The 13,351-nt window shown below is 41.5% G+C and overlaps 1 protein-coding gene across 1 annotated transcript in view; it reads right to left on the reverse strand.

Annotated features, from left to right (window-relative positions):
- Sorcs3 (sortilin related VPS10 domain containing receptor 3) overlaps positions 1-13,351 on the reverse strand; it is a gene marked incomplete at its 5' end in the record, with an annotated part of 534,900 nt that overhangs the window by 91,398 nt on the left and 430,151 nt on the right. Inside the window, one exon of the mRNA XM_033761244.1 lies at positions 8,432-8,611. Coding sequence (XP_033617135.1) covers positions 8,432-8,611 — 180 coding nt within the window. The remainder of the gene's footprint in view (positions 1-8,431; positions 8,612-13,351) is intronic.

Genomic DNA, 13,351 nt, shown 5'->3' on the forward strand with positions numbered 1-13,351 from the left:
AGGAGCCAGGCCTGCCACATGTGGTTTCCTGAGGGCTCTGGGTCTGATGTCCTGGGACTGAGCCTCACTAATTGCCCTACGCTGCTCCCTTCCAGCAAAGAAATCACCAGCCTGTTTGTTTGCTCCGTCTGCCAGTGTGTCTGGGACATGGCTCTGCTCGGTCAATCTCTACACCTTTGGGGTACATAGTCAGGGGCCCTCTGGAGCAGGCAGGGCATCTAACCAGCCCACGAGCCTTAAAGCCAGGCGAGGATAGCAGTGGCTTGGGTGCACAAGGACACACAAACCCAAAAGCCTCTGGAGGGAACACAGCCCCAGGCAGAGGACGTAGCGCTGCCCAGATCCCCAGTTCAGGAAAAAGGGCAGGTCAGGGCTCGGCATTCATCCAGCAACAGCCTTTTAAGTGGCGGGGAAAACACAGAGCACGGGTGTGACCTATCCCTCCTCACGTCTGGCTGATTTCAAATACTAGAAGCCCTGAAGAGAGAAACTTTACTCGGCCAAACACTTCCACAGGGAGGATTTTTGTTTTCTGACTCATTTTTCTTTTTCTTTATTTTTTAAGGTTTTTTTTCCTTTTTTGTTTATTCTATTTTGCATTTTATCCTTTTATCTTTTTCTTTCTTTTCCTATTTCTCCTTTGTTGTTTTTTTTCCTATTACAATTACTTAATTTTATTTTCTTTTTCATTCTTTAATTGAATTTTATCTTATTTTTGTCTTTCCTCTTATTGTCCATTTTTCCTTGTGTATTGTATTTTCTTCCTCCTTTTATTTTTCTGCTCCTTCCACCATTTTTCTTTCTACTCTTAACCTAACAGTGGCTGGGTCATCTGGCTTTTCAGCACACCGGTGGCCACTGCAGATCCTTCTGCTTTGATCATGCAGAATGCCATGCGGACTCTGCCTAATAAATCCCTAGGCACAATTATACAAACATTTTTCTGTTGATTCTGTGCCTTTAGAAAATCCTGACTAATACATGATAGTAACAAAATCAGTGTGGTGCTTGCACAAAAGTAGACACACAGAGCAACCGAAGAGAACAGAGGGCACAGAAACAAATGTTACACAAGTACTTCCCACTGGCTCTTGACAAAGGGGTCAATTGTATACGTGGGTGAAAACACAGGCTTTTTAACTAACAGCGCTGAGAAAACTGGATATATCTATGCGGAAGACTGCAACTGGATCCCTCTTACCCTGTAACAAATCAATTAAAAACGATCAAAAGCTAGCTGTAACACCTGAAACTTTGTAATTGCTAAAAGATAACACAGGCATAAGCAAAGACTTCCTAAATAGAACTCTAACATCACAGGAAATAATATCAAGAATTAACAAGTGGGAATACATCAAACTAAATGTTTCTGCATAGCATGGGAAGTAACCATCTAGGTGAAGAGACATCCTACAGAATGGGAGAAAATCTTCACCACCTACTCGTGTGACAGAGGATTAATATCTAGAATATATAATGAACTTAAAATATCCTTAACATCAACAAATTAAACAGCCCAGTTAATAAAGAGGCAAATGAACTAAACACAAAGCAGTACAAATGGCCAGCAAGTATATGAAAAAAGGTTCAGTAACTTCAGCCATTAGGGAAACACAAATCAAAATTACACTGAGATTCCATCTCATCCCAATCAGAATGGCTATCATCAAGAATACAACAATCAATCCATGTTGGCAAGGATTCAGGAGAGAAGGAACTCTACTACTAAACCTCTGGTGGGAATGTGAATTAGTAGAGTCATGATAGAAACCATTATGGAAGTTTCTCCAAAAACTAAAAATAGAACAGCCAAGTGACTCAACTACACCATTCCTTGGTATCAGGCTGAGTTACTCAAAGACCTGCACAGCCATCTTTATTGTGGCACAACTCAGTACAGCCAAGATGTGGAATCAGCCCAGCTGCCCATTAACACATGAATGGATAAAGAAAATATGGTACATATATAAAATGGAGTATTATTTAGCCATTAAGAAGAATGGAATCACATCATTTGCAAGAATATAAGCATTCTCACATTTGTAGCAGCACAATTCATAGTAGTAAAAGTTGGAAACAGCCTATCTGTCCACAAATAGATAAAATGATAAAGAAAATGTGGTATTTACACACAGCGGAGTACTACTCTGCCATAAAGAAAGATAAGCTTGAGTCATCTGTAGGAAAATGGATGTAGCTAGAGACCATAATGCTAACTGAAATAAGCTGCATAAGTTTAAATGTCATACGGTATCTCTCATATGAGAAACTCCAAATATAAAGAGCCACATAATAGATAGATATTAGGAAGTAGAGAGATCTTTCTCAAATGGAAAAGGATGAAGAGATGGAGCGCAGGGGAAGGGAATGAAAAAAGAAATTAGGCTGGGTTATGTACATGCACTAACTCCACAAAAGGAATGGAAACATTATGTACTGCAATCATGTACTAATAAAAACATATTTTTTGAAAGTTTAAAAAAGAAAATGGATCAAACAGGTAATTGTTGCATTATGCAAAATAAGCCAGATTCAGAAAGACAAGTGTCTCATTTTCCCTAATATGTGGGATCTAAAAAAGATGACAAGAAATGACAAGGGAGTCTATGTCTACCAACAGATAAATTGATAAGCAAAAATTGGTACTTATCCACAAAGGAGTACTATGCTGCCATAAAGAAAGATATACTTGAGGTATTCATAGGTGAATAGATGCAACTTGAGAATATAATGTTAAGTAAATCAGACACACAAGCTCAAATATCATATGATTTGTCTTAAATGAGAAAGTATATATATACATACACACACACACACACACACACACACACACATATATGTGTAGGATAAATAGAAAGTAGGGAGAAGCTTAAATACTTCCCAAAATTACATATTCTGCTGCTTTAAAAATATTTCAATATATATGCTAGTTTGTTTCATTTATACTAATAATTTATCTTAGCTTGATAAAAAGAAAGGTTGTGTTATCTGTTTGTTTTTCTTTGTAAGGATTTTTTTGGATATATGTCTTATCACCAGTAACTACTTTAAATATAAAGATACCCAGTATAATAACTATTGTTTCTCTCATTATTTGGTTAGGAATATTTGTTTTATGTTTTCATAAAATAAAAAGAAGAAAGGGGAAAAGGAGGAAAGGAATAAGAGGGAAGGGGAGAAGGGTGTAAAGGAAAGTTATAGGATGGATAATATCTAATTGTATGCAGGTATGAAAATATCACATTGAAACCCATATTTTTTAATATTTTTCTTCTTTAATTTTAATTTTTATCAGTACATGTTTGCAGTACATAGTTATTTCATTTCTTATAAGAATTTGGTACATGTACATGAAACAGTAAAATTAATGCGATAATGAAAATATATTATTTTAAAATGAGAAAAAAGCATAGCATGAAAAGCCTGAATTTTTAGCCAAGCAGACATGGATTCCTTCAAATGTAGTGCTGACAATTACTAGCTGTGTGATATGAGCCAAGCCATTCTAGTGTCCACATCCCTATAATTTCAGATGCAATGGGGCATGTTCAGGCAGGTATGGCCTGTAATTTTATATGCAAAATAGTAGACAATATCTATACTAAAAGATACTGTGAAAGACAAATGAGGAAAAAATATATAAGCAATTTAAGTCTTTGCAATCCAATATGGTAGCCACTGGCCACACATTCCTATGTGAAAAAGTGACTAGTGAAACCATGAGATTGATCTTTCATCTTATTTCATTTTAACTAGTATAAATTTAAATTTAAGAATGAATACTCAATTTGTTTCCTGACAAAATTTTAAGTACAGCTGGAATACCTTGGGTTTGTGAATCTCCTTTTGGTACTGCAAATTTTACAAAATATAACTACCAACCAAGCAGTGAAAATTTAGCATATGATTGAGATGCATGGAAAATGTAAAATATACTCAGGATTTTGTAGATTTTAGTGTGAAAAAGAAAAAGAATTTCTCATTAATAATTTTTCACATTGAGCATGTATTACAATATTTTAGATACTTCATTTGAGTAATATATATTATCACATTTCATTATTTTTATTTTTTACATTTTTGATTACAGGTAGTAAAAATTTTAAAGCTTTTATGAGTATGTTACATACTCACTGTATTTCACAGTGCAGGGTAGAAGACACTGTTGCTAAGCCGCTGTTATTATGAGGAGTTATAAAGCGAATACTTAATATCTAGGAAAGCATACAGGCAAATTCATCAGACCAGCAGCTCAGAGCATGTTTTCATAGCATAACTACTGTTGAGAAGAATATCTGTCCCTCAATTCATTAGTGGAGAGTAACTAAAGAGCAACGCAGTTTATTGGATGTGGGGAAAAAGAGTTCTGTGTGAAGAAAGCGTGGTAGGAATATGGGTAAGCACACACAATGGACTGCTTTTACTGTCAACAGCAGCCCTGTTCTGAAGGAGTGGGCTTCTGTTAGGATTTGTGTCTAGATGTCCCCCGCAAGCCTCATGCACTCATGGGTGGGGCTTTTCAGAGGCGGCTGAGTCTAGCATGTGTGATGCTGGGACCAAGGGTGTATAATTATTAAATTATCCACTAACTGATCTGGCACAGTTCTGGGAGTGGATAATGAGAAAGCCCATTCTGGGTGAGAGTGCTACCTGCCCTAATTGCCTGTAGACTGGACAGAATACAAAGGACAAAAAGAGCTGTTGGAATCACTTGTCACTTGCTACCTGCTGCGTTGTTGCCTTCTGCCCTCCACAAACTGTTTCTCCTCTGTGAAGGCCTCCGCCACACCACCCTGCCTTGGAGTCAGCCAGACATGGACAGAAACCTCTACGAACTGAGCTAAATATACCTTTCCTCCTTTAACCTTTGTAGTCAGGTATTTTGTTTCAGCAATGAGAAAAGTAACTAAGCTTCTGGCACCTTAAAGGAGAGATCAATTATTATTTGGTCTTCAAGAGTTTTTTCCCTTAATTATGTTATTACAACCATGACAGCATTATACTTTGAAGTAGGGATTAGAGAATGAACAAGGAAGAGAATCTCTCTTACAGCCAGAAACTACTCCATGAGAGTAGACAAACTGTCTCAACCTCGTCAGATTTGGGGGAGTTCACTGGACGTGATTTCCTTCATTCTCCAAGGACTCTCTGTAGTGAGATGAATTCCCCAATGAGTTCTTTCTTTCCTTGTCTCCTCCCCACTGTTTAGAATAGACTGGAGACATCTGTGTGGAAGATGGAGTGACATACAGGTAGCTTCAGGAGGTCAAGGCCAACCCAAACCACCTGGCACCTGACTGTTGCAGACATCCCTGACCCTTCAAACAGAGGAAATGCTATTACTTCCTGTTATATTATGGTGTGACAAACTGACCTGGCGCAGGGGACTGTGTCACCTATGCAAATACTATTTGCCAAATATGTAAATGTGAGAGAATAAAGAGACATGATAACCCACAGAGTAAGCGCTCAACTCTGTATCAAGCCCCTCATCAGCATCTTCACTGTCTTCAACCCAGAAATTCATAAAGCCACCCAGCATCCCATGAACGTAGGCTCTACTCATCTGACTCTGCTTCCTTTCTTCCCCTCTCCAGCAGTTCGTCATCTAAGCCAACTCATCTGTAAGCTTCTCTAAATTCCTCAAGCAGGAGCCTATCTCCTCTCTTCCAAACTCACAGCAGAGGAGAACTGCACCTCCGAGAGAAGTTAGGTCACAGTCTATATGGTAGATAGAAGGTCTCATCCACCAGTCCTCTGTTGCCACACAAACTTTGCTCTGTGAAATGAACTGAACTAAATGTGAAAAATTACTCTTTTTCCCAGCTGTGTTGCTCAAGGACACTTGGAACCCAGAAAAATTGTGGTCTCTTTGGCTAACTGGCAAATTTCAGCTTGAACAAAATCTCTAATAAAGGAGGTTAAATTCTAATGACCCTTAGAGACCAATTAAATTGAGCTTTATCTCCAAACCACAGAATGTATCTCCAGGTGCAAAACAGAACTACTCGTCACAAATATTCAATATGGTCATGGTCTAGATAGTGTCAGGGTTGGTTCAACTTTGCTCACTTGTCATCAAATGCCTTTTAGAATCTGAAATCCAACTACATATTCAATCTTCTTTCTTGTCCCTGGAAACCATCTATTCTATTGGCTAGTTCACTGCGTCAAAAATTGACATCATCTGTCCAGGTCTTGGCTTGTGCCATTCTTAACATTTCAGATGCCTCTCACTTCTTCACTTCTTGCTGTTTTAAAAAGAACTGACAAGATCAGAAATGTTGAGAAAAATAATAAGGGATATACAGCTCATTACAGTCTCTCTTGTTTTGAGGTCCTCCTGAATAGCTCATATATGCTATGTTGTTATAGGAAAATAGCTTCAATGGGAGAACATCTGCTTTACCATTTCTGCCTGTGTTAAAAGGATGATTAGCAATCCCAATTCCTCCTGTATAATTTTTAAAGTGATAAAGTTGAGTTTGATCTCCATTTGTCTCATTTCTTCAATCTGTCTCAATTAGTCTCAGCTTTGGACAGGTAGAAAAGTAGCTTTGTTTATTGACCTTTTCAAAGCCAACAACCTGGACTGCAAGATCCCTGAGGATAAGAACTAAGTAATTCTATGACTTCCTTATGGCCTGAACACAAAATCCAGGCACAATGAACTCTGGTAAAACTCAATGGAGAACAGGCTCACAAGGCTGGCTTTAAAGAAGTTACCCTGCCTGGTACATCCTGTTTCTCTATAACTGGAATAACAGCTTGCATTTTCCCCCAACAAGTCTGAAAATTTAAGACCAACTTCACCAAGGAGAAAAAATTATGTATCTGCGAGCATTCCTCATATTGATTCATTCTCCACTTCATCTCGCAGTGTCTTGAGGTTCTAAATGACCAGGGAATTTCAGGCACTCTTTCTAAGAGAAGAAAGAGCAGCGGGGCAGATCTGCCCACTGTATCAATCAAGCGTCTTAGAGAGGCAGGGATTTCTTGACTTCTTGACTGTGAGGTTGTGTGGAGCAGTAGTTATGATGTCCTGTTTGGGTCTGAGCACAGAGCCACAAGGATACACCTTACCTCTGTACCTCTACTGGGCAAAGAGAGAACTGAAATGACCTCAGTATTGGAGCACTGATCCACACCCTCCCCGTGGTTAACTTATTGCCAGTAGCAGTGGTGTATTCCTACATCCCGGCACAAAGCTCTTTATTCTCCTAGACATCGCCACCGGTCTTCACAAGTAGGCACAAATCTGTGAGTTTTCCTGAACCAGAGTCTTGTTGTTAAAGGGACTCAATTTTATCACTTCGCAGCTGTGTTCTAGGAAAGCTGGGCATTTCTACTGATTTTGTTTTTCTACCCAGGGACTTTCATTCCTTTTGTTTGGAATTGTATTCCTTCACATCATGCCATTGTGCTGCCATTCCTCTACCTAACAGAAGAGCTGCAACCTCAACTCTGTCTACCACTCTCAGTAACTGAGTAGCCCACCAGGCTAGCAGTGCAGGGATGCCGGAGCTTTGACAAGCACAACTGAGGAGATCACCATCTTCCTCACACTGACTCCTCCACCCCTCCCACTCTGCAGAGAGGAAGATCCACAAGGGAACTGCTCACCCAGGCCCTCGGAGGCCACACTCACGAGAGGCAACTTATCCTTTCCCGGATGATCTCAAGCATCCCAACAGGCATGGGCACGATCACCAGCCCCGGCGAAGTCCCCTCACTGTTCTGGGCCTGCCAAGTCTTACACACTGCCCTTAGAGGTTCTGAAACATACCACATTTTTAGGTCACTGGAAACTAGTTATTTAAAATTTAGTTTCTGTGTGAAACCACTTGGTTTCATCGGAGCAATTATTCTTTATCCGACACCAAGGAAACAGAGAAAAGCACATCAATGTAAATGACACACTGATAGCAAGGCATTTCTTCATACTGCACACCTGGCATTTGGTGGTATCTTAGAAAAATACTCCATCCTGCCAGTAATAGTTGACTTTTTCCTATAAAATATGTTCATAAACTTAATTTTTCAAATCCCTTAAACATGTACACATTACTATTCCAGTGCCTCAGGTCCATAAGAAGGAGTGTAGAGTTTTAAAAGCCACATAAGGTAGTGGACGTTCATTTCTGGCTTGAAATAACACACAGGCATACAAGAAAATCAGCTGTATAGAGGCAGCCACTACACTGGATGCTTAGCTTGATTATCTCTCACTGCACTATCACCTCCTTATATATGCATTTATCTCTGTCCTTCTGAAATTGAGGTACAGAGAAGTTATGTCCCTTTCCTTAAGTCACAACTGCTGAGTGGTACCAGAGGTATGTAAACCCAGAGCTCCAATACCCGTGTTTACACCACTAAAACTCATGAAAAAGAAACGTGAGCCCAGGGGAGGACTGTTTTGGTTACATACCTCATACAGCTCAATAATGATGTTTCCCATGAGGCCGCGGCTGCTCTTGATGTTCTCCATGGCCAGGGTGAAGTAGACCCCGCGGGTGTCTGAGATGTACAGGTTGTAGGTGTCGTTCTGGTTCCACTCTTGGACGGCTGCAAACACTTGGTTCTCGTCTGTGCTGATGATGTGCATGTCCTGCAGAAAGACAGAAGGCCTGTGAGGCGGCAGATCTCCGGGTCTCCAAGCCCAGTGAGATCCCGAATACTTAACTGTGACCTATGAAATGATCGAGAAAAGGGTTGAGTTGCAGGCGGTGATAAACAGTTCGGTGTCAGAGCAAGGCTGTAAGTTATGAGCTTTACGATTTCTGCTCACTTCTAAGGGACAGTAAAATGGGCATCAGCGGCTTTGCTGGGCAGCAGTTTCCCTGGCTTCAAGAGATTCATTCGCTTTCATTTTTTATTTTTATACCTGAAAATTAGTGATCATGCTAACAGGTCCTTGCTAGAGGAAGCTCACACATGCAAAGAAGACAGGCCCTATCTCGTCTTCTGGTCTTAACTTTTCTTTTTAAATGTTCTGGTGTAGTGGCTCATGCATTTTTCTTTAAAACCTTCAGCATCAGACACAGCCAATGGGCCAGGCTCTGGACTCCCAGCCCTGCCTCCATCACAGCAGCACCGCATGAATCTGTCGCATGTACAGCAGTGCTTGGTAGTGTTTTTTTAAGAAGTAAAAGATGAGGGAGAATCTGCTGCTTACAAATTCCAATCATACTTGAACATCACTGGTATAGAAGACAGGACACCCAACCTGGAATTTAGTGTTCTGAACACTAAACAAGCTCTCTTGTGCCAGCTGTGTGACTGTCGAACTGTGAGCCCCTCCACATCTCAATTTCTCTTCTTCAAAGTGAAAAGTTGAAGCTTTATGTTTGGGCCCTTTTCAAGCCACATTAAAGTTGTCTTTTCAAATAGGAATGAAAATTATCCTATGATGAAGACAGCACGACTAGATCTGTTTCACTGAGGAACAAACAAGGGCACACGGGAACTTAGCAATCTGCTTCCGATTACACAGCTTGTAAACAGCAGGACTAGACCTTAAACCTCTGGAACTTGACTCTGACTCAGTGGCTAGCTCCTCACCGTTTGGAAATGTAGCCGCCAAATCAGAGATTCCAAACAGATGACCAGTAGAATCAACAATGCTCACAGGGATGCAGGTGGACCATGTGCTGTGTGGAATGCCCAAATCCCTTACCTTTTAGGCAGAATCAGCGCCACTGGAGTTTCAGCCCTACGTGTCTACATAGTCTCATGATCTACCCCTTACCTACTCACATTGCCTGCCCAGTCCCTAAAGTCACTGTAGTTTATCATCTTGATCTGGGTGATTTCTAAAATCAGATCTCATAATTTACAACTCAAAAAAAATTACAAAAGCCAATTTGCACACATATTTAGACACTCTGCAAAGATAACCACAACTTCAAGCCCTTTACCGAGGGAAGTCACACTGTCAGGGGGACGTGTTGGCATAACATGGCTATATTTTTAAAATGCATAAATATACAGTTGCATATACCAAAGAGCAACATCAGAAGGAGAACCACCCTTGTCCTTGTAGTGGAATCAACTGCGATAGAACCATGGCTGTCAGTAAATTAATAGGTTGAGTTTGGCCTTTGGTTTATTTGACCAACATTTTCCAGAAATTGTTTCAAGTAAAAAGGGGCAGCAATGCTTTTAATGTCAGCACCGTGGGGAGCTCCTCTAAAACGATTCATAAAGGAACAAGTCCATTTAATTTGGGCAACTGGAAGATGGGAGCAGTAAGAAAACAAATCCCAGATGTTTTATTGAAGAGCTGTTGTCAAAAAGCCTCTGGCCTTGAACTCTCTGGGTCACCTTGACTAAGACCTCACTTGCTCATTTGTGCTTACACATCTTATGGAATTACAGGTTCCTGCTGAGCTGCTTGAAAATAGAAAGAAAGCTTACTCTTAAAAACCATGTGGGGAAATCCTGTTGTGTTGGTGTGGAATGAATGCCCAAGAACCCAGTAGGAGGGGAAAGAGCAGCTGCAGGAGATACAGATTAAATTCACTTACCCTGTTAAAAGTGCAGTGGTAATGCCTAGTTTTCCCCAGATGTTTTGGTCATAAAAATGAATGAGCTAAGTTATTTGAGACTAAGCTAATGAAAAGAAATGAAAGCAAACAATTTGAACACCAGGGCATGACCAAAATTAGAGGCATCTGGGTTTGCTGTGAGTGCACATTTGGTAAATGCTGTCTTGGGCCATGTCACCCGGTGAGCAGGTGTCCGGGACCCAGGGTAAGAGCTGTTCCCTGGTACCTACGATTCTGGGATGTCTTCCGGAAAGTCCCTCAGCTTGAAGTCACCTAGCTAACAAACGACATTATCAAAATTTAAACTCAACACTATCTGAATCCAGAACCTACAGTTTTCAACATGTCAATGAAGAATACAGCATCCCTACACAAAAAATAACATGGAGACCTCTGCCCATAACTCAAGCTTTTTCTTCTTTTTCTTTTCTTCTTCCTATTCTTCCTTCTTTTCTAAGAAGCAGGCTCTCCCTGTGTGGCCTAGGCTGGCTGTGAACCCTTGGGCTCAAGAAACCTTCAAGCCTGAGCCCGCTGGTCATCTGGGGTTAGGAGACATGCACTGCCACGTCCAAGGTGACCTAGAGATCTCAAAAGGATGCAGACTCCTGGGCCCTGCTGCTTGGGATAATGTCCCGGTGTGGAGTCTTAGACTGCCACTCAAATAAGCCCTCCCAGTGGTTCTAGTTATAGCTAAACCTTGGAGAATCCCTCTGTGAACCCCTTTGAAGTGTCTCTTATGATTAAGTAGACGTTGGCCAATAATAACTGGAATATTTGGCCTACAAGAACAAAAAAGAGCATTATTAAACAAAGTTGGCCCAACAGGGTTTGGGGCCACAGCAAAGCTCCTTCTTGAATCTGGCTACCTCAGTCTAACTTCAAAGCATGTGTCCCTTCTTCCCTGATGGTCCTAAGAACAGGCAGAGAGAAATCTGGGTGATAAAGGGTGAATCTGAAAGAGGGAAACTGCAGTGAGCACATTCGGATTGAGGCCTTATAAAACTTTGTATTGGAAGAACATAAAATAAATCACATAAGTATTTTTATTTAGAAAACAATGATAAATAATGCTCCTTTCTGCCATGCCAATAATCATTCAGGGGAATCTTAGTCGCTTTGTAAAAACTCAAACCTCTGACTTCCTAGATGAATGATGGTGAAATGTTTCCATGTCCTTGAAATGTTTTCTTACAACCTGGGCCTCTGATAGCTTAATTCGTTATATAATTATGTCTATTATTAAGCATTTCTATGTGCCAGCCACCACAACAGAGAGACAGGAAACAAGGTAGAGTCTGCTCCCGCAAAACCCTGACGGTAGAGGCATCACATACGTGCTCTGGCGGCCCTTCTCGACCAGACCGAGGCACTAACTGTGGTGAGTGAGACGCAAGAAAGAGAAAAGGCGTGAATGCAAGGGTATCAATGTGTGTCACTCGTCACAGATCAAAAGCGGTTTCCTTCTGCAGGAGGCGGGGGGGACAGAGACGGGCTGTCTCAGGGGGTTCTGGGGGCTCACTCAACCTTTTCTCCCAAGGTAGCAGAAAGCGCTCTCACCGAGCATGAAGCAAGAGAAAGGCATGCTCAGTGTTGCTTCGTGCAGAGGTTTGGTCGGAAGGCTCAGGTGCCCTGGGTGATCCTGTTCACTGTGGAACCAGGGTGAAGAGTGGGTTTGCAAGGGGCAAGGCCAGACACAACAGAGCAAAGGTTAAAGGGCCCCTGCCCTGACTCAGGTAATGATGCACGTGGGCCGAACTGAGGGAGCCAGTTTTTTATGGGATCCCTGTGAGACGGACTGGGCATATGCAGAAGGGCACATCTACAGAGCTGCAGTTATTTGACTTACCCAACTCTCTGCCTTTTCTTTACTCCATTCATTACAGTCAAGGTTAAGTAATCACTTGTGCAATTATTTGCTTGATGTCTTCCTCTCGCCTTATAGACTGCAAGATTCTAGAGGGCAGAAAACTGTCTCTTACTAATCGTTTTACCTCTAGTATTTACCAAGCACCTGGCCCATCGCAGACATATAAGGAAAGTTTACAGAACGGTGGAGCATGCAGATCAGGAGCAGAGACAGATGAGGCAGGAGAGAGACAGAGTGGAGACTAGGACTCAGTTGTGGGCTGAAGATTTCAATTTCCTTCAGATAGGCAGTTGAGTATGTGAGAGTGCCATGCAGGGATGCAGGCTGTGGAGTCGGATGCAGCATTCACTGATATGAGAAAAAGAAGTGCGGTCACCAGGGAATGTAGGACTTCAAGAAGAACTTAGGAACACCAGTCATTGGAGCATGGCCAGAGAGCGGACATCCAGAAAAGGAGATGAGAAGAACACATCGCCAGAGAGCAGAGGACGAGTGTGGGTTTGTTTTCCTTTTCTGTCAAAGGCTCCAGAGTGGTGCATGAAGGGCAGACTCAGTTATTAGGCCTGGTGCGGAGGTGGTCCCTGGCAGCAATGGCTAGGGGACTTCTTGAGAAGTAGAGGCCGGGGGTAGGAAGGCAGAGGGTGACTATCACTGGGTTGAAAAGTGAACAGGAAGTGAGAGAAGAAGTTAAAATTACAGGTGGCTCTTCAAGAAGTGTGGATGCGAAATGGCATAGGAAGATACAGCAGTATTTGTGGAAATGTAAAAGCAAGGTCACTACTATGGTAACACGCTTCCTAAGACATATTCCTCTCTCTGTGCTTTCATCATTCTAAATGGGACACATTATATCCTACTGTCAAATGACAACAATCTACTCAGACTTAGGGAAGAGGAGACCACTGCAGGGAGAATCCCCTGCTGATAATATGTC

Source organism: Fukomys damarensis, unplaced genomic scaffold (genome assembly GCF_012274545.1).
Source record: "Fukomys damarensis isolate Sample0158 unplaced genomic scaffold, DMR_v1.0_HiC HiC_scaffold_8, whole genome shotgun sequence".
NCBI classification, from domain to species: domain Eukaryota; kingdom Metazoa; phylum Chordata; class Mammalia; order Rodentia; family Bathyergidae; genus Fukomys; species Fukomys damarensis.